Here is a 22,637-nt window from a genome sequence, read left to right as displayed (position 1 = left end):
CTCACTCTTAGGGCAATGTTCAGACAATTTTCTCCCCTGTCTCAACCATTAAACAAACTACAGGTTTCAAAAAATGCTCCAGTTTTGGTTCCAAGGTCTCAGCTCCCTTCTACATCCTAACACAGAAAGTGAGCCTGGAGAAGGAGCAATCTATTCCGCAATATTTTATCATCAAACATAATTTGGATTAAAAGCAGTTTTTATGGAAGCTCTCAAGCAGCCTTATCAAATGTGACATTTCAGGCCAGATTTCTCAAAAGCACTTCACAACAGAATCCTTGAGAATTGAGATTAATTGTTACTCTATCCATTAAACAGATAAGAAACTGAGGCATGGAGATCCTCATCCAGAAAGTACCCACAGAGACAGGAGTACTCAGAAAAAGAAATTTAAAAGAAGGACTTAAAGAAATCCAAGATTTTCTTTTGATGGAGAAAGAACAACAGAGAAGCTGCTTCCATTTTAGTTTTCTTTTGCTTAGAAATTCTACTTATTTTAGAAAAACAATTATCATAACTCACTTTACCAAACTGCGAAGGAGCTATCTGGGGCTTTTCTTCCTCCTGCACCTTAATTTACAGACAAGTCATCCTCCAAAAACACAGAGCACAGCAAGTGCCTCGACACCAAACCCTCTCCTGGGTGGCTGAAGGTGGTGTTCCCTTCCCAAGCTGGGGATGCTCCTGCCTCCCTGCACACTTCCCCAGCACAACAAACACCTTCCCAAACCTGCAACTGGAAGCCCCAGCTGAGAGAGACCAGAGAGTTGGACCAGAGCAAAGGGGCTGGAAAGGTTTCCAGCAGAGCTGCTGGCCTCCCTCCCAGTGGGGAGGGATAAACAGGTCAAGTAGATGTTTGATTTGTGCTCCCAGACACCAAGCCGAGCACGCAGCCACCCCAGGTTGTGCCCAGGGACACTGCTCACACTCCCCCAGCCCTGGAACAGCAGAGCCACTCCAGCACTGAAGCAGCAAAGCACACCAGACTCACTCATCTGCCTCCAGAAGTGCTGGGAGAGGTTTGTTTAGCACAGCGTGCAGCGGGATACATGTGCCCACATGAATGCCTGAATTAGAAAAAATTAAGCATTCATATGCATACCCATCTATTCTTAATGCCTCTTCCTTCCCTGATTACATGTTCCAAATGAAGGCAACAGAGGGAAGAAAAACTTGGAGAAAAATTAATCAATCAGCTACTTGAGCCTTTTACGCTTTCACAAATAATCAAGTAATGGTGGCAAAGTATCGTGGAGCATCTCCCCATTATCCCAGGGTGGGGATTGAGCTCAGCATCGTGATGAGCTGAGGCAGGCAGCACTGCAGGGCAGGCACCAGCCCTGCTCCAGGGAAATTACAGCAGCAGGGAGCAGAGGGAGCAGCTCCCAGCCAGGCTGGAGGTGTATTTCTATGCACACACACACACACCCACTGCAACCTCTGAGCTGAAAAAAGGAGCAGAGGGGATAAAGAAATCCCAGAAAAGTGAATACCCAGACAAGGCAGCCCAGAGTGCTGCCTGTGCTCACCTCGGTGATGGAGAGGGACTTTTTGTATGGAAAGATAGTGACAGGACAAGGGCCAGTGGCTTCACACTGACTGAAGGCAGAGTTAGATGAGATATTGGAAAGAAATTCTTCCCTGTGAGGGTGGGGACACCCTGCCACAGTTTCCCACAGAAGCTGTGGCTGCCCCATCCCTGGAAATGTTCCAGGCCAGGTTGGACAGGGTCCTGAACATCCTGATGTAGTGAGAGGCATCCCTGCCCATGGCACAGGGTGATGTTTAATGACGTCCCTTCCATCCCAAGGCTTTTCAGGACTCTGAGTCCCCTTCTCCCCATCTCAGATGAGGGATGAATAGGATACAACCCACCAGCAAGCAGAGAGGCTCCAGGGAACCACAACTTCTTGTCTGTTATTTGTTCCCATCCCCAGGGTGAGACCCCTCAGCTGGCCCAGGAAATAACAAACTGCATCTGCTGCTCCATGATGAGGCACAAATGGGATAACTTCCATCAGTACATTAAATTGGACTTTGTCATGGCATAAGTTGACTTAAAGTGGCTTTAATGGTTATGGAAAAATACTCCCTCCCTCCAACACAGGCAGGGCTGATCACACCAACAGAGCTGTGCTTGTAATGCTGCTTATTTCACTTAAAGCCTTATTACAGCACCACAGTGCTGATTGGCTTTGGAGAGGGATGTCTTTACAGCATTTAAAAGGTCTTGTGTTTAATTAAATTAGCTGCACCTGTATATATTATGTGCAATAAATCAACTATAATTTGCTACCATAGGCAGCTATTACTCTTCCCTGTGTTATTTATTGCTCAGCATCATTAGGATGAAGGCTCTTCTAGGATACACTAAGAAATGGCAGTTTAGGGACCAAAAGCTGTAACTCATTTCATTTTTCCTCTCCCTTTTCAGGGGTGTCAATCACATTTCTTGTACACTTGAACAAACACGAATATGTAAGAGATCCTGGCACCCATTATGTGTGTGTTCATACATATATTTATAGATAAAATAAAATTAATGTTCCCCACACATCTTTGTCTTAACTTCCATTTGCACAGATCTACCAGCAAAATGACACAGCCCAAAAAGTACATAAATAAAAATAAATAAATAAAATCAAACAAACAAAATAAAACAATAGTGCTGGATTCCTGCTCCTTGATGCTCCACAGCAGTGATGCTGTGGTACTCCAGCTATGCCACACACCATCTCTGAGTGCAATTTAGAGACTTACTCACCCAGGGATCACAGGTTGCAATCCACCCCTGTGGCAAACAGCAGCAGTGACTGTATTACCAGCACTTTGTGATTTATTTTGGGCTTTTTTAGCCATTCAGACACGCTACTGGATTTTGCACAGCTTGGCTCACAGTCAAGTTCATGATGGCATTATCAGTTCTGCTCCATGGTTTACTCCAGGAGGAGTTTAGGAAGTACCAGAACTGGTGTGTGAGGTGGCCAGGGCAATGCTTGCTGAGGTTTCCAAAATCAGATCCTGCCCCCCTCAGCTACCTCCTGCCTCCCTCCCAGCAAAATAAAACATTTAAAGTAGTAAAATTAAACCAAAGGAGGGGAGTAAAACACTCCAGGAGCTCAGAATCCTGCCTTGGTCCAGCCTGCTCCCAAAGCAGCCACACAGAGCAGCCTGGGTACTGCACTCTGCTCCTCAGAGCTTTATTATTCATTTCTTAAACAGCTGCTGCAACACACTGATGTGCACAATGCATTCAATATCTTCCCTGCAATATTTTTCAACTATTTAACTGGCACAGAACGTCATGCAGGAGCTGATGTAAGGGAAGATATCCCAGAGAATGCACAAGTATCCCAAGGGCTTGATGGTGCTGCTCAACCATGTCCTCTTTAACCACACCTGTTCTGTGATTTCTGTTTGGTTCCTAGCTCCTTCTCCCCTCTGCACATATTTTAATTATGTTGTTCTTTCAAATACTAAACAAACAATCAGTGTTAGGGCTTTCAGAGAAACACCAGCCATCAGGGGACACACACAGAATCAGCACCAATCCTAGCAGGAGTGGAGAATACCTGCAGGGGCACCAACTTATGGAGTCAGGGACAAGGAAAGAAGCAGTGGCATTCTGAAACACTCAACTCTTCAGCACCCAAAATCACTGCTGCTGTCTCCACAGAACTGCTGGTCTTTACTACATCCAAGTGATCAGAGAAAAACAGTGAGGAGCTTGAACTTTGTTTACAAAAGATATAAACTCAATACAGAAACAAACGAGCTTATTTAGACAAGAACAAACTAAACTTGAAAAAAGTTGGTCCATTGACAAAACTGTGCTTGCAAGGAGTAGGAGCTCGTCCAGGTGGAGGCAGAGCTTGTGGTCTCTGCTGTCTCATCCTCCCCATCACCTCCATCACTCCCAGCACCACCAGGCTCTGCTCTCCCAGAACTCGCCAGCTCTGCTCATGAAGAGCCAAATCCACGCAGGCTGTGACCCCGGACACTCCTCCTGCCTCCCTCCCCACAACACCTTCTGAAAAATGCCCCAGAACCAGCAAAGAGAACATGGGACTGGCTGCAGGCTGTGGAGGAGCAGGAAGCCCAGCACTGGGTGCCTCAGAGGGCAGAGCAGCGAACTCCGAGCACAACACAGCACACAAAGCCAGGCAGAGCCAACACTACAGTAAGAGAACTATTAATAAAAATTAAAAGGACATTCAGGAGTATTAGGAGCCAGATTGGGAGATGGCACTGGATGGGGCTCAGGGAGGCCTGACATTAAACCCAAAAGAGATTATGTAACCTAAGCTGTCCAGTGATCATCTGTTCCTCTGGTGTGGCTTTAAAGCGGCAGCAGGGCTGGCAGCAGCTCCAGCAGGCTGGGACCCTGCCCTGCTGTCCCTGTGACTCTGACACCTGGGCACTGCCACCCCTCTGTGCACCCCCAGCACTCCCTCCCACACCCCAGCCAGGGCAGGGCTGGGCTCTGCCATCAGAACACGATCCCTGCTGCAAATCCCTGCAGCCAGCGCTGGGCAAAGCCAACCTGTGCCTCCAGCTCCGAGGGACAGGCTGCCCTGCACACAGCAGCAGCTCCCAGCCAGATGGGCAGTGTGAAAAACCCTCCTCATCTTGTCAAAATGCTTCAGCCAAGGCAATATGCTCCTGTTCTGACCCGCCAAGCAAATGTTTCAGAGGGTTCACCCTGCTCCCCTTGACCCAGAGGAGCAACACCCACAGGACAGCGCCCAGCAGCTGATGGAGTCTTCCTCACCAAGGCTCTTCCTTCCTCCTGCTTTTTCAGGGTCTGAGATAAACTGCTATGCTACCTGAAGTCATCAGAACAGCTCAGCAGCCTCCAGTGAGGCTTGATCCAGCCAGGAAATGAAGAAGGGCAAAGGGCGGCTGCTCCAGTGGACACAGGGAACACGAAGCACAACCTGCCATGCCCACAGGCCAGGGCGCCTGGGAGAAGCCACCAGAGCAGGAGCCTCCTGTCCTCAGCTCTCCTGACTGTGCTAACCATGGGACACACATTTTCACCAGCCTCTGCTTCATTTCAAACACTCTGCCAAGTCTACAGCTCACAGAAACACCCCCCTCACTGAACACAGAGGAGGAGGAAGCACATTTTTAAAAAAATAAAATAACAAGCAACCAGCACATATGTTCAGAGCAATTTCAGGAGGCTGATGTTGACAGACACTGCCCAGGACTGCACTAACAGAGCTGAGCACTGCACAGCTGTGCCACCACAGCTCTCTGAACATCCCCTTCCCCAGCTCTGCCCTCCACAGCTCATTCTGGCCAGCAAGGTCAGGGGTACCACAGCTCCCCATCCATCAAACCTGAACACCAATAACTTTGTCACCTCAGAGGATGAACAATGTGAGTGCTCCAAAGCCACTTTGTTACGTCAAAGGCTGGGAGATGCTGCCTGAATCCTGCAGAATGGCAGGGAACAAAAGTGGTCTCAGCATGAGCAGGGACTTGATTATCTGCAATTAGCAAATCGATGATTCTTCAAGACGCTGATTTAGGCCAGCACTTCTTATTAGCAACAGCCAAGGAAAGCACAAGGGCAAATTGCATCAGAGCCAAGCCCAGCTCCCAAATTGTTTCATTTAAGAATTAATATATAATCCTGCAGGAACTCAGATACACACATCACTTCCATGAGGTACATGCTGAACCCAACCAAGTCCCCACCACCATGGAAACAAGCAGTGTCATTATTTTGCTCCAAACACGTGGGTACATCTGTGTCAGATGTTAACAGCCCACTGTGGGGGCACACACCCACCTGAGTGACTGCTGGGGTCACAGCTCTGCACCCTCACTGCAGCTGGACAAGCCCAGTGAAGTCCCTGAGAAGGCACCCCCTGGGTTTGCATGAGGCCCTTCTGGTTTTAAATACTTGATCTAATTTTGTCTTGTAACACTACACAAGAACACAGCTGTATATTTAGTCTCAGACTTAAACCATTAATTTGCAACTTACAATTTAGTAATACTCCCCATTAATAATGCCATTACATGGGTTATGTTCACTTTCTATCTGGAAGTTTAAACACAACAGGTCTCACCCAACCAGCTTAAAATTAAACCACTGCACCCATTTGAGATCAGTCACCAAGACAGGTATGGTATAAAATATACAACAGCAGACAGTTTCAATATACATTTTACTTTCATTTGTCTGAGATGTTTGTGCCAAGAATCCACTTGAGCCTGCTCTTCACTCGATTAGGGAGAAAAATTTGTTTTTAAAATGATTAAAAGCATAACACTGCCCAGTGTCATGTCCCCTCCAATAATCTTCAATTTGTGGGACCGTCTTTGAAACTGTAGCAGAGCAGTTTTACCACTCACAGCATGTATTTTCGATTTAGTAATCCCCACACTTCCAGAGGGGTTACTGGAAGGAAAAAATAATACCATTAACCCATTGATTTTAAAAAGAAAACCAAGAAAAAAGCTCAACATTTAGCTATTTTAAGTGAGAATCAGACAGGGATGAACCCTAAAGAAGAATTATAATTTCTACACTAAAAAAAAATTTTTAAAAAAATTGAAAAGGCCAAGAGGGATTCCAGCACCACTCCAGCACATCATCAGGACAGTGTGGCAATGCTGGGAGCAGACCCAGTGGACTCTGCTGTGCTCACAGCTGCTGAGCTGGGCTTTTATGGAGACAAAAGGATGGGCCCTGCGCTCCTTCCCTCCACAAACACAGATAAATCCCAGCCCTCAAGTACAGGAAATTAAAACAGAATAATAAACTAAGAAAAATGCTTCCAGCAGGGAAGGAAAGCCCGAGGCAGCCCTTGTGCCCTGCAAAGAGTTAAAGGCTCAGCCCCAGCCAGCCCTGCTGATCTCAGTGCAGCTGCTACCTGCAGCCACGGCCCCTCAGTAGCAACACACAAGGGGAAAGTGCAATTTTGAGCTTCTCTTTTCATCTCTATGGTGACAAAAAGCTCTGCAGAGGGAAATCAGGGTGCCTTCCACTCAAAAGGTTTCTCATTTTCAATGACTGCCTTTCACAATATTTTAATTAAATCTCTGGTGGGGAAGCTTTAAAGAAAAAAAAAATTCTGATTGTGGGGCTCATTTACAACAACAGAGTAGAAGAAGGGGGAATATGTATTTTAAGCATTTTTAAAATAGAAAGATTCTCTGTTTGAAGACTTAAGAATAAATCTACTAGCTGCAAAGTTTTACAAAACCAGCATGTGAAGGGGTTGGGAAGTCTTTCTGTAACAAAAGCATTTCCTTGCATGTGGCATGTCTCTGGGATTTCAGGAGAGGCTGAAGGACCCCCCAGCCAAGGGCCCTTCCCAGGGGCTGAGCAGGCAGAATTCTGGAGCAGCCCTTGAGCAGCACAGGCACCATCACACCCTGCTCACCCAGCACAGCACACACACACTGCTCAGCAGAGCTGAGGACACCCCAGAGAACAAGGTGTGCCCAGGTGAGCCCATGCTCTCCTCCTGCCAGCCCCAGGTGAGTGAGTGCTCCCCAGGCACAGCCTTCTGGCACAGGTGGGAAGGGCTGGAAGCACCAAAGAGGCGCTGGGAGCTCGGATCAGCAGCACAGAACACAAGCAGAAAGCAGCAGGTGGCTGAGCACAGGAGCCCAGGGTGGCTGTGCTGCCCCAGCCAAGCACCAGAAGTGCCACACACACACACAGAGCACTGTCCCAGGCTGCCCATTCCACCCCAGGGCAGCAGCATTCACTGGAGAGGGAAGTGATGACTCTGCAATTGGAGACTCCACACAGTGCCAAGAGACTCGAGTGTGTTAATAAATGTACAGTCTGGACAAAGCACCTTGCCTCTGATCCAAGCTCTGTTGTACAATGTGGGAATACCCCTACTCCATCTAACAATTGCCAAAATAACACATCCCTGCTGCAAGGTGTGCTGAGCTCCTTGGAAAGCAGTGCTGACAGCAGAGCTCTCAAGTACCTCCACAGGACGAGTGCATTGTTAATTTAATTTTTTCAAGTTAGCAGAACACTGAAGTCTAACTGGACATGCAGGAAGAAATAATCTGATCCTCTCTTTAAAATAAAAATCAGGGTGCAGGGAGCTGCCACGACCCCCCAGCCTGGATCCCCACATCCCACACGGTGCTCAGAGAGCACGAGGGACTGAGCCAGGCTGGCCACTTACCCAGCACTCCCAGGCTGAAAATTGCTATTCTAGGAGCTCTCCAATCTTTAACAACTCCTGGACTAGTCTGCATTTGATTTCAGGGCAAAGGCCATGCCCAGGGGGAGACCCTGTGAGGAACTCCTCCCTCCAGCTCTCAGGTCATTCTTAAGGCCATCTGAAAAACGACAACAAAATGGTTTACTGCTCACACAGGCTCGGTATCAAGAGCCCTAAAATGAAATACAACCTCTTTTCAAAGACACCTTTGAAAAGAGGCAAAAAGTCTGTTCTTGAAAATAAAACACTGGTCAGGAGTGGGATCATTCAGGACCAAAGGTTTCTTTTAAACTGACGCAAACAGAATTGCCCATTTTTCATGTAAATTATTAATTTTTCTAAAATCATAATCACTGCTGCAAGTCCAGCTACCTCTGCACGCAAAACCCTTTCCACATACATATTTTCCTGGGGGAAAAAAGGCTTATCCCCACAAAGGAGTATGAAATAAATTGCTTTACTGAAGGTTAATAATATCCTGTCGCCGTGGTAAAAGACTCAATTACAAAACCTTCAGAAGAGCTCCCAAGGAACTCATCTGCCTGCAGTGACAGAGGCTTAAATAGCCAAAATACACAGAAAGGCTAAGCACTTCCCAAAAGAGAGAAAAAGGGGAAAAAGATGGGGGGGGTTAAGTAAAAAACCTGGAAATTGGACACTCAAGGTTATAAAAAAAACCCAAACACACACAACCACAGTTCCTCTCTGCACACACAATTCTCTATAATCTCAGCAAGAATTATGGCCTAGGGAGACCAACACTAATTTTAGTATCAGATTTATTATGCAGCAGGGAGCAGAAATCAGTCAGGCCCGTCTCTCGGTCCTAATGGGCAGAACTGGCTCACGCTCCAGGAAGGCTCTGCTGAAGAATAGCTCAGGCCTGCTGAAAAACAAAGCCCCTGGGGCTCCCCAAAGCACAAACACGCTGCGTTTCTTAGAAGCCACAATAAAACACAATGAAACTCCTCATTCCTGCTGCCACAGCAGCCCAGAGCCCAGCACCCAGAGCTGGGCTGGGACCAGAGCTGGGCTGGGACTGCCCAAAGTCCGGCCTGGGATGTGCCAGGGCTAAAACCTGGGACTGCCCAAAGTCCAGCCTGGGATGTGCCAGGGCTAAAACCTGGGACTGCCCAAAGTCCAGCCTGGGATGTGCCAGGGCTAAAACCTGGGACTGACCCTGCTGCCCAGCCTGGGATGTGCCAGGGATAAAACCAGCCTGGGATGTGTCAGGGCTGGAACCTGGAACTGTCCTGCTGCTCACCCAGCCTGGGATGTGCCAGGGCTAAAACCTGGGACTGGCCCTGCTGCCCAGCCTGGGATGGGCCAGGGCTAAAACCTGGGACTGTCCAAAGCCCAGCCTGGGATGTGCCAGGGCTGGACCTGGAACTGTCCTGCTGCTCACCCAGCCTGGGATGTGCCAGGGCTGGAACCTGGCATCTCTCAGCCATGGGGACAGGCAGAGTTTGAGGCACAGAGCACTCCCAACCCTGGCTCCAGCCACATGTTGCCTCCCTGGGCACAGAAGCCCAGCTCTGTGCAGGGATGCAGCACTGCTGTGCACTCACACACACAGTTCTTCCCCCAGAAAGGCACCCACAGCTCTGTGCAGGGGATGCAGCACTGCTGTGCACTCACACAGACAAACCTTCCCCCAGAAAGGCACCCACAGCTCTGTGCAGGGAATGCAGCACTGCTGTGCTCTCACACAGACAAACCTTCAGCTCTGTGCTCCCCGTTTCTCACCCCACAGCACAGGAGCTCACTTTGGAGGTTTGGAAGCTCCAGGCAGGTGTCCCATGGGCACCATGCTCAGTCTGTTCTCCACCTCAAACACTTTATAGCCTTCCCTGTGTCTGCTGTGCCCTGCTCAGACTCAGAGCACCACTTGCACCATTCTTAAGATGCTTCAACTGCCCAGTGAAGCCAGGCCTAGCCTCAACAACTGTTTCTAATAAGCCAGTACTGGTTACAAAAGCCTTTTGCAGAGGGTTTCACGACTGACTCACCCCCATCTCCAGTGATGCAACACCCAGGCCATTTCCACACACGGCCTCATCACCTCGTGGGGGCTGCAGTTCCTCACCCAGCCCTGCCAGGACACCTCAGCCCCCAAACCCTGCACGTCCCCTCCTCCCCAGCACCTGGGAACACACAGCAAGTGCCTCCCCCACCCCAAAAACCATACCTAAAAGTTACCTTCTCAGGCTCAAAGCAGCCCCAGAGCATCCTGACCATCCGTGAGGAGACCACAGGAGCTCTGACTCCCACCCCACTCCTGTACTGAGCACCTTCACCAGAGCAGGTGAGTGCAGTCAGAACTGGGGCCTGGTAATTGGTGTGAGATGAGAGACACCTGCCCCTAATCAGCATCACAGCAGGGGAGTAACGGCCAGGAGAGACCAACAGTCACCTTAACTGCAACCACCTGTGCCCAGCCTTGGGCTTACCTGGTCACCTTAACTGCAATCACCTGTGCCTTGGGCTTACCTGGTCACCTTTAACTGCAACCACCTGTGCCTTGGGCTTACCTGATCACCTTTAACTGCAACCACCTGGGCCTTGGGCTTACCTGGTCAGCTTAACTCCAATCACCTGTGCCTTGGGCTTTACCTGGTCAGCTTAACTGCAACCACCTGTGCCTTGGGCTTACCTGGTCAGCTTAACTGCAATCACCTGTGCCCAGCCTTGGGCTTACCTGGTCAGCTTAACTCCAATCACCTGTGCCTTGGGCTTTACCTGATCACCTTAACTGCAACCACCTGTGCCTTGGGCTTACCTGATCACCTTTAACTGCAATCACCTGTGCCTTGGGCTCACCTGATCACCCTTAACTCCAATCACCTGTGCCCAGCCTTGGGCTCACCATCAGTGCTAACCCAGACTCAGGCTGCTCCTCCCGCTGCCTCGGCTGCCCAGCACCAAATCCCCAAATCCCCTCTCCCTCCCTCCCTGTGCCTCTCCACAGCCCCAAGCACCTTTTCACCTGCACAGCCAGCACCAGTCATCAGCCCAGACATCCAGGACTTGCTCTCTGATCTCTGCTCCACCTCAGAAGTGCGTGGCAGCATGTTTGTCTGCCTTGATCCTACACTCTCCAGTTCTCAGGAACGCAGGACAAACAGGTGCTGCTGCCCTTCTCTCAGCTGGAGCCAAGTCAGAGCATTTCAAGAAAACACACCAAGGCACTCTTCAGCCATGAAGGGCTGCACCTGCCCAAGACCTCTAAGAACCAGCAAAATTTCATCTGACCATGTCCATGTAAGAAGTTTGCCCTGCCCTCCTTCAGCTGCAAGCAGGATGAAATAAGATTCATGAGTAAGGTGCTCTGCAAAAATATCTGTCCTCTCCTACCTGCTTCTCTCCCCATCACTTCCAAATGAATTGACTCTTTGTGTTCCTTTCCACACACTGCAAGAGATCAGGATTACACAGCACCAGCTGAATAATGTTCTGCTCACACTATCATCAGCTTGAGATGACAGTGATGGGAACTATAAAGGCACGAAGACAGATAATCACTGCTTATGTCTGCAATTATAGTTCCAATAAAGCTTCTTCATGGCTCTTTAGCACTAAGGCTTTTGGACTGGTAACTGAATTGTTTTAATATTTTTTCTATTCCATATTTTGTTCTTTTCATACACATGCTTAATGGAGAGAGAAGACAAATGCCTCTACTAAAATATCCACTGGAAATATCTGTAAAAAGAGGTCCAGAAATCTAAAGTGACTTCTTATGACTACCACAAAATCAAAGCCATGCTCACAAAACTTTGGGGGAATCATGGCTGTGAAGACTTTCAACTATCATTGTACTTGATTGAGAAGATTAATGACATAGTGGATGTGACCAGATGAAAAAGAGAGAGGGGAAAAAAATAAAAATCACACAGGACGATCACAATTCCCTCCTCACTCACAAATTGCCAGGCCTGTCACACACACACAACCTGCTGCTTCCATCCCAGCTCCTGGGATTAGCAAGGCAGGAGTTTAGAGCACAAAAGGAGACTCTCACTGCCAGCCAGCCCTGGGGTCCCAGGTGGGCAGGGGCAGGACAGGCAGGCACAGGGGGACAGAGGCTTGTGATGCTGGGGCAGCCTGTCCCCAGAGCTCTGGGAACACATCAGGACACCATCCCTGTCTGCACAGGACTGAGGCACCACGGCAGCCATCCAGCCATCCCTCCCTCAGCTCCTCCATGGTCACCCAGAGAGGAGCAGCCACCCCAAAAGGAGCCAGCCAGCCCCCCAAAAGGAGCCAGTCAATACTTATCTGGAGGCAGAGGCCCCAGGACACCCAGTTCAGCATGCTTCCCCCTCTCCTCCCATTTCAGAGGGCACCAGGAACAGCCCTCTGAGCTCACCAAATCCTCTGCCAGGCTCCCCCCTCCAGCCCCCACACTGGTTTGTAGCCATGAGACCACTGTGAGCCATAATTCACAGCAGTAACTCCCTTTCACAAGCTGTGGCCTCACATCCTTATCTTGCTTCCCCCTCCAAAGTTCAGCAGGAACCTCAGCAGTTACAGCCCTGCCATGAACCAGAGCACTGCCACTCCAGCCAGGGCCTCCCTTACAAATTCTAGCCAGAAGTCGTTAAAAACAACAAAAATCCCGGTTTAACCCCTCAAAGACAAGTGACACGAAGAGCTGGCAGTGCACAGTGCTGCTGTGCCTCCCACACTTCCTCCCCAGCCCAGGGATGCTGCCAACATCCCCTGCAGACACAGCAGCCGTTTGCTGCGGCACCAACCCGGGGCCAGGAAGGGGCTGCGCTCTCTGCCACGCTCAGATCTCTGCAGAACCCCCTGTGCCTTTTTTCCTCTGACCCCTCATCTCCAGGCTCCATGGCAGCATCAGCACCAGGCCCACCAGGCCCTAGCTGGGCTGTGCCAAGATCACCAGAGCCTGACCAGCAGTGACTCTGCTTCCTCAGCTCCCAATCCCGGCCAACAGTAGCCTGGGACGTTTTCATGGCAGGTTTTGTGAGGGCTTTTTTCACCAGGCAGTGTTTGAAGAGGCTGCAGTTAAATGTTTGGTGTGTATTCAGCAGGCTGCCTGTCAGGGGCTGGATCTCAGAGCTGACTTACAGAAAATGACTGAGGAGGAAGATGAGCTGTCTGGTGCAAATCAATCACAACAACCCCAAGCACTTCACAGCAGAGACTTTCTGAGGAGAGGGAGTCTTGCTGCAAGAAGCCAACAGTTCTTGCTGCAGTGGTCTCAGGGCTTGCTCAGTACTCCCAGGAGAGATCTCTCAGGAATCCTGAGGACATGGAAGAGAACAAGACCTGACACAACCCAACACAATGGCTGGTAGCAGTCCCAGACCAAAAGGTGGGGTAATACCTCTCATGCTCAGAAAATTCCTATCTCATTTCCCATCTCAGCATTACCTCTGGATTTCTTTCCAATGTTTTATGCTCCATCCCACAATTCACTGAACACAACATGCTGCTATAGGCTCTAGCTCTGCCAAATACAACAGCAGAGGTAGGCGAATTTCCCCAGCAAAGAAACATCTTTACACTCATTTACAGCACTTTGCAAACCTTTGGCAAAAGGATGAATGCTCTGTGTACACATGGAGCCCTGCACACAGCTCGGGCTCAGAGCAGGGAATCACACCAACACAGCTCTGAACATAAATGATAACACAGCCAAGAGGAGAACCACACTGGAGCTTCCTTCAGCAAGCCCTGCAGAAGGATCCCTGGCAACATCCCCTTCACCAACACCTCCTTCCAGCAGTGCAACAAGCACCAAACCTGCCAGGGCTGAGGGTTTGCAGCTGGCAAGCTCTGCCACAAACCAGGCCCTGACTCGAGCAGCATCTCCCAGTCCAGTGGGGCTCAGACTCAGGACAAAACCCAGCTCCTTGCAAACTTCACACCACATTATCCTTTGGGAAGATTCCTGTACAGTGTTTATCCAGCAGCTGGTTAAAAGCTCCCCAGACTATCTAGCAGGCATTCTCTTTACACAGTATCCAAGAAGCTGAAAGTCTTGTCGGCACTTCACAGTCTTTATCTTAAATAGATCAAAACTTCAAAACACTTCTTCACCCTGTGCTCCTCACCTTCCCTTTGATGCAAAACTGACCCACAGAACCACGTAAAGATGAGCTCTGAGTCAGGAATACTAAACCACTGATTAAACCAGCACAGCACAGGTTTGGGAGCACTACAGAGGAATTTTGCACCCTCTGGGCCATGCCAGCTCTGAGCAGGAGCACTGGAGCTGCACCAGGACCCACATCCTCAGCCAAGGAGCCTTGCTCAGCCCCACCTCAGAGCAGTGTGGCACACACCAAGGAAAATAAAACCAGGGGACTTAACAACTCCAAACCCTGGGAACTACTTAATTCACCAGATATTAGTTTCTTTCCCCCACCCCAGCATTTTTCCCTCCCACCTGCCAGGCCACCTCATTACTGTCACTCTGCATCAGTTCTTGCTACAGTAGTTTTCTTGGACCTTTGCCCCTTCAGTCAGCTTGAAACCTCTTCCCTATTGTACATCAGAGTCAATGGGAAATTAATGCAAGTCTTTGCTGGGGGAGGGCAGGGCAGAGGCAGCGCTGCTTTCTGCTGCTGTCAATACTTCTCTTCCTTCACCCTTCCTGCCACGTACACTTCACCAACATATTAAGGAGCCTTGTCTGCATTTCCCTGTGCTCACTGAGGTCTCTGGGACTTCTCCTCCTGTGCACAACTGCAAAAGCCTTAGCAGGGTCCTTCTTTATAACACAGAGTTCCCAAGTACAATTTTAATTTAAGCCTGCTCAGTCCCAACAATGCACCCAGCTGCAGATGTCCCAGCACAGGGAAAACGACTGAGCAGGGGAGAACAACTTCCCAACATTCTTCAGATTTTCTCTGCACTCAAAAAAATAGAAGGAATACTTTCAAAAGGAGAGTAGTAAAATGCCAAAGTTTAGAAGTAACTTATTAATACCGCATGCTGATCTGACTATGAAGTTTCACAGTAACTTTCAAATTACTCAGCAAACCACAATTTCTACAGCAATAACATCGTAAAAAAATCACAGGCCACGTTGAACACTGCTCACATAATTTACAGAATTATTCCAGTGACTAAGGCAAACAGAACGTGCGATTTCAGGGCTAGAGACTAAATTAGGCTTCAATAATGTTTTGGGTTTTTTTCTTTAAAGTCTGATGCTACACTGACCTTGTAATCAGTTTTTTGAGGAAACAGCAGATTATATTTTCTTGTGAGTGAGATCCTCCAGTGGAGGGGGCAACATGAAACACATGAAGCTGCCTATCTGAAGGAGAAGTGATGGAACTGACCATATACAAAGTACTGTCAAATACACAAAGTAATCTTTTAATCTTTTTCTGCTACGGGCTTCACAGCTCAACAAAGCATTTAATAACGAGCTTTGAACCCATGCTGATTCAGCAAAGCACTTACCCACATGCTTATGCCAACTTAAGTATATGCTTAAGTGCTTTCACACAATAGGGCAGGGAAGATTCAGGCCCTGAGATGAACCATTTTCTGAAACACTCCATTTTTCCCTAAGATGACTGACTGTTTACAGCTTCTCCTCATTTCATAGCATGACCCAAAATGTGTTTGAAGTGAACACTTAAATACAACTGAAAAGCCAAATAACTATTAGGAACAGCAAAGATTCAAGGTAGAGCTTAATGAAGCAGAATTGTTCTTTTCTCCTCAGCACAACACACATCCTGATGCACACCTTGTCCTGTTTCAGTGGCTCTCCTCTAAAAATAAGTTCCAAGTTCCCTTAATGCTTTGGATTTCACAACATTTATGAGACTATCACCAGAGTCAACAGGCTAAAAAAAGAATCCATTAGCATTAACTGGCCTGTCACTGGCAGTGACAAATAAATGAATTTGATGGTTTTAGATCAGTCATTAGTAGACCTACCCCCGGGCTGATAAAGGCTCAGCACTTTGCAGAGATGTACTCAATCTGGAAGCAGAGGGGGATGCAGGGGTGTCAGCATGCTGCTCCCCTTCCATTCCCTGACCTCCCCACCTCAGAACCTTTCCTGGCACATACAAGTGCACAAAAGTCACCTGGTAGATGCCATTAAATAATCCAAAAACACAGGAAAAGACAGGCAATGTAGAACCTCCTTTTTAAAAAAAAATCCATGTTAGACAGTGTTCAATTTTAATTTTTAGTTAGCAATATGTCAAAGGGAAGGAAAGTACATTAGGACTATTCTTAACATGAAAGACATCCTTAGGCAATGAGAATGGAAATACAGACATTTTAACAAGTACAAGACAGTCTGTGGGGATTCAGGACAACATGAACAATCTACCTGAGTGACTGGGGAGAAGAAATAAATGTTTACATCTCCAAAAAACAACAGAGTTAGAAAAATCCAGCTCAGCTCTTGTTTCTGACACAGCTCCCTGCACTCCACAGAGGGCCCTGCACAGCCCCTTCCTGCTCTGGCTGTGACACCCAAGGACAGAGATGTCCCTTGGCCTTGGTCACACAGCAGAGAGCACAAACCCAAGAACAAGGGGCTCCACACCCTGCTCCTCCTCTGCCTGCAGCTGGGCTCATCAGCCAAGACTCTGACTCAAACTGTTCCACTGGACCATCCAATGCCAGAGGGAAGCAAATTCTAGGAGCAGCTTGCCCCGGAAAAGGGACCCACATCAAGGTTGGCTGAACAAGACCCCCAAACAGGGGCCATGGACCACCCAAAGAAATCCCCTCACCATCTGGGAAGGACTTCACACTGCTCTGCACACAGATGATACCATGATTATTATCAAGCTACACATCTATGCCTGAAGTCAAGAGCAAGAAATACTTCCTCCCTTACTCCACCCAGACCTGCAAATGCAGGGGAATCTACAAAGAGTTTTCAAAAAATCATCTGGAAAAGGTCTGACCTTGATGCTCTTTATAGCCTGGTAGGGAAGGAAGGGTGGCAGGAAAGGAAGAATCCTGAGTTCTGCTGCTGTGTTCAATTTACATTCTCTTGAGGAAAAAAAAATAAACTTCAAAGTCTACCTATCACCTAAAATGAGATGGGAAGTAGTAAGACTAACCTGGAGGAGTTTACAGGCAGAAGCAAGGGAGAAAACAAACAGAACTCTTGATTTTCAAGGTCTGTCATTTGCTTTGGAATAAAATCTCTCCTTGCTACTCAGGCTGAGGCTTATCAGACAGCCAAGGGACGCAGACACCCCACCCACAGCTAACTTAATTGGAATCAGACATCCAAATCCACTGGTTAGCTTTAAAAAAAAAAATCCCAGGTTAGCCTGGGTGTCACTCTGAGAGGGCATGCCCTCCATTTGCTGCTCTGGAACAGGCAGCTCCACGTGGCTTTAACCAGCAGCTCTCACATGAAAACAGAGCCTCTTGCCCAAGAAGAAGGACCAGATGTGCACAACTGCTCAGAGCCCACGTGCCCAGCCAGACAGGAAACCCAGCTGGCCACGGGCACCGTGTGGCTGCGGGACTGGCTGGGGCACAGAGGGGCAGGACAGCCCTGCAGCAGCCCCTGGGACAGTGACACATCCCATAAGGGACTGGCTGGGGCACAGAGGGGCAGGACAGCCCTGCAGCAGCCCCTGGGACAGTGACACATCCCATAAGGGACTGGCTGGGGCACAGAGGGGCAGGACAGCCCTGCAGCAGCCCCTGGGACAGTGACACATCCCATAAGGGACTGGCTGGGGCACAGAGGGGCAGGACAGCCCTGCAGCAGCCCCTGGGACAGTGACACATCCCATAAAGACATGGCTGTCCTGCATCCCCACCCATTACCACACAAAATACCTCTCTCACCTTATCAAGCCCTGGTACTCTGTGACCAGAAGGCCACCAGTGTTCTGTACCAGACCATGCAGACCAGCCCCCAATTAAAATATGTTTGACCAGCACTCAGGGTGCCCAGCAGCAGACAGGACATGCAGGGCCAGCCCACAGCAGTGCAGCAGCTCCAGCAGTTTCCTACCCTGCCCTTCCCACTCCCCAGCCCACAGAGCAGGGCACAGCAGGGCTCATGAACACCACACACCTTCCTGCAGGCAGCTCCAGCCTGTAGAGCCAGCAGCAATTCCCAACCACACGGAGGAAGGGCAGGAGGAACGAGCAGCTCAGTGCCACCCTGGAGGAAGCTGAGCACAGAACACAGCCTGGAACTCTGGCTGAAGTTTTACCTGCCTCTGTTTCATGCATGGCTCTGCACAACAGAGCACCCAAATTCCCATACCAAAGACATTTTCGTGGCCTAGGAGCTACTTCATTGACAGAAGCTGCTGTCCTTTTGCTCTTCAGGTTTGTTTTGTTTTTGAAATAAATCCTTAAGGCAGAGGTGTGAGGGAGGAAATTGCTTCCATTTGAAAATATCTAATAAACGTGTTAACCGAGCAGGAAACATCAGAAATGGCAGGCTACATAACAGTAATCAAATTATTGTAGTCTTCAATATTCAAAAGGAGGTACAAAACTACTGGTGCCCCATCACTGCTGCATTTTAAGGATTTTTTAAGTCAGCAGAGTTACAAATGATCTCCTGTTACTAAGCGCCTCCCAGCACTCAGAATCAAGACGGATTTTTACCAAGGAAGAGCAGCCCGAGGAAGGAGCCATCTATTCACCAGGACCCCAAGGAGTTAAACCCCACAGCACATTCCCTAAAACAATGGCTTCGAGTGGTCCTGGCTTTCAGGAGGAGACAGGATTGCACACCCCGTAATCCAGCGCAGGCAATCAGCAGGATTCTCTGCGAGGTCAAGCTAAGGAAATCAGAGAGTGCAGGGCTGCTCCAACCTGCCACTGCTGCTCGGGAGCCAATTTGCATCACCAGAGAGGTGTCAAACCGCGGAGCTGCGGCTCAAAAAGCCCCAGAGAAAGCGTTTTACTGCGCTGGGCAATTTCCGTGCATCGGGAGGGCAAGGAAGATTACTCAGGAAAAAAAAATAACAAAAAAAAAAACCAAAACAAAACCCAAATTCTCCCCTTGCACCTAGAGAGAGACAGAGACATTTCATTAAATGCCATTAATCTCCACAGACCCGAGCATTAGCTAGTTAATTAGACTAAAGTACAGTCACATTTTAACGCTGAGCATTTGCTATTCAACTGGGATAAATGAACAACTGAAGTCCAAAACCTTAATTCAGTATCTAATTAAAAAAACAGAAAACAAAATATTCAGATTATGAAATGCTTGCCAGAATAATACATCATAATTGATGTAAAATCTGCTCTTTATTGCATCTGATTTTCTCCAGGCTCCAAATCAGGCTGTTTTCAATCTTCAGTTTTTTTTCAAGTGCCCTGTAGAAATCCCAACACTTTAGAAAGGACAACTGTGTAAAAAGCAGCAACAGACACTGCTGACCTCTCCAGAGAGAGCGAGTTCCTGCTAAGAGTGGAATTTGATGTCCATTCCAGCATTTGCCCCACGCCTGAAAGATGTCTGTTACCAAAAACCAAGGAAAAAAAAACCCTACGTGTAGAAAAACAAAATCCCCTTTGTCAACACGACCTGATTTTGCCTTCTTTAACACAAAAATTTAACTCACTAATATCCTTAACGTAAAACGTGTCCTGGTTTTTTTATTGTTAGAAAGAATCACATGGGACAGCTTAACAGCTCCGCTGTAAGCACTGCAAACTTCTCCAAATAACACTGTAGGAACAGATAACTGGCACTGAAGGCAGTTTAAAATGTAAATTAACCTTTAAAAGGTATTGGGAAGGGGGATAGGCACATCGAGCACAAGATCAAAATTCCGGTAATTTGAAATTGTATATTACAGATGGCATCAATCCAACAACACAACCCAGAAGCCACAAGCCCCACACACTATAAACTCTTTGCTCAGTGCAGAAGCAAGCCAGGCACACTATTATTCACCAATTAGTTATTAGATATGTCCTAGGAAGAAAAGAACCTCTAAACATTTGCCTACATTAGTCTGGTTTAAAATTCTGTGAGTAGGCCGCCGGGGTTTGTTCTCTCTTTTTTTTTTTTTTCTTTTTAAGAACTCCCCAGCACCTCTCCTGAGCTATGCCTGGGGGTTTTAAATGACACAGGGCTTCTCCTGGACGCCTGTTTAGTGCAACACTTCCCATCATGGTTGAACACACACAGTTACACTGCTTGCTTTCATGAGGAGCTGGATGCAGTAACAGCTCAGGCCGTTGGTCAGGCAGTTTCCCACCAACTCCAAACCACTTTATTGACTTGCATCTAAAACTCTGCAGCCTTTTCCTCCCGTTTTTACCAGAACACTGAAGTTACCCAAGATGACAAGTGTGTACACAAGTGCCATACATCAGTTAAATTAAGTTTTTCCAATAGATTCTCAAAAACAAATTAAAAAAAAGTCAATTACAAAAGTTTTCCTCCAGCCTCTGGCTTTCCAAATTCACACGCTGCAAGTTTGGCTTTGAAGCAGATTTGTTTTCATTAGGCACAACCTAAAGAGCAACAACCACTTGTACTGCACAGGCAGCTCCTCCAGGAGAAATGGCACACGGTGGCACTCAGAGGGAGCGCGCAGGCAGGAGGGTCTGTGTCCCTGCAGTGTCCCTGTAGTGTCCCTGTGCCACCACGAGGAATGGCCACACCATGGCCAGGCCACTGCTCTGGTCAGCCTGACCAGCTGGACACTCACACCTCACTGCTCCCCTGTCTTGCAGAACAGCACCCCAGAGCCCAGAGCCTCATCAGAACCCAGAGCCCTGAGCCTCATCAGAACCCAGAGCCTCTTCAGAACCCAGAGCCCTGAGCCTCACCAGAGCCCAGAGCCTCATCAGAACCCAGAGCCTCATCAGAACCCAGAGCCTCATCAGAACCCAGAGCCTCATCAGAACCCAGACCCTGAGCCTCATCAGAACCCAGAGCCTCAGCAGAACCCAGACCCTGAGCCTCATCAGAACCCAGAGCCTCGGCAGAACCCAGAGCCCTGAGCCTCAGCAGAACCCAGAGCCTCATCAGAACCCAGAGCCCTGAGCCTCATCAGAACCCAGACCCTGAGCCTCACCAGAGCCCAGAGCCTCATCAGAATCCAGAGCCCTGAGCCTCATCAGAACCCTGAGCCTCATCAGACCCTTGCCACCCGAGGCTCACACACAGCTCTGCACACATCTCGCGAGTTATACAAAAGAAAATTTGCAAACAATGAAGGCAGAGATACATCCCCATCCATCACAACCACAGAACTGAAAGCTCAGCTCAAAACAAGCCTGAAGCCTGCACTTAACCCAAACACTCTTGGTAGACACCAGGCAGAACTCGGCGCACAGAGCAGGCGCCCGGGTGGGGGCTGCGGCAGAACCGGCACCGGTCCTGAGGAACGGACCCACGGACACGGCCGGACACACGGACACAGGGCTGGACCCACGGACATGGGCCGGACACAGGGCCGGACCCACGGACACAGAGGAGCCCCACGGACACAGAGGAGCCTCCTGGGCCACAGGCACGCCTTGATCCCCCCAGAGCAGCACTCGGCTTTTAAAGCTTTCATTGCCGATTCCCGGCTGAAACCCGAACTGCCTGGCAACAAAGATTCTCTGTGTGCCTGAAATCCTATTATCGATCCTCCTACTTACCTTGGGCTGTGCTCGTCGGGGAAACGCAACTTTAGGGTCAATCTGAGGAAAAAGAAAGGGGAAATCAACAGGGTAGCTTTGGTTGTCATTTTACGTTATTTTGATTTTAAATCACTGAATTATTAATCCCTCATTTCTCAGGCTTGTAATTCAGCACACCAGGTCATCCAGAGCTGCTCTGGAAACGACAGGACACAGTCTGGGCTTGTCTGGGGAGTTTGGCAGGGGCAGGGAGATGGGAAGACAGGAAGAAAACATCTCTTCTGCACTTCTCCTCCATCATCTTCTGGGCAGCAATCCCCATGGGTGCTCAGGGAACTCTGCATCATCAGTCCCTGGGTGCTGCTCTACCACCAAAACTGCAGCTGGGATTATCCCCATGCCCTAGAGGTTGCACAGAAAGAGGGGCAGCATTCCTGGCTAACATCTCAGCTTGGTGGCTTTGACCTGTCCCTTCCTGCACTTGGGTTTGGGGTTACTTCTCTGCTTTGTTCTGCTAACTGACAAACACCACCACACAAAAAAGAAAGTCAAAACCAAAGTAAAATTATTCCCATTTCAATTATTAAAACTGAAACATTCAAAGGACTAGAGTCTCCTTCATAATAATATGCCCAACTGATCTGATTTACTCACTCTCAAAGAAAATATGTGAGCAATGGAAAACTCCAAAAGGGCATTTCTGGGATGGCTGGGAAGGGAGGAGAGTAAGTCACAAACAGTTTCATGTGTGAGAAATATACACACATTGAAATCAAAACTAAACTTCCTAAGAAAGCTTTTCCATTAAGGAGTTACTTGAACGACCCATGATGAATGAAG

The 22,637-nt window shown here is 48.6% G+C and overlaps 1 protein-coding gene across 10 annotated transcripts in view; it reads right to left on the bottom strand.

Annotated features, from left to right (window-relative positions):
- Positions 1-22,637, bottom strand: part of MSI2 (musashi RNA binding protein 2) — a 199,003-nt gene that overhangs the window by 171,974 nt on the left and 4,392 nt on the right. For all 10 annotated transcript variants that reach the window (XM_033078599.2, XM_033078594.2, XM_033078596.2 and 7 more), the window contains one exon: positions 21,816-21,857. In XM_033078599.2, coding sequence (XP_032934490.1) covers positions 21,816-21,857 — 42 coding nt within the window. The remainder of the gene's footprint in view (positions 1-21,815; positions 21,858-22,637) is intronic.

Source organism: Catharus ustulatus, chromosome 22 (genome assembly GCF_009819885.2).
Source record: "Catharus ustulatus isolate bCatUst1 chromosome 22, bCatUst1.pri.v2, whole genome shotgun sequence".
NCBI lineage: Eukaryota > Metazoa > Chordata > Aves > Passeriformes > Turdidae > Catharus > Catharus ustulatus.
The sequence above is the reverse complement of the archived record's forward strand: the minus strand, read 5'-3'. Positions and strand labels throughout refer to the sequence as shown.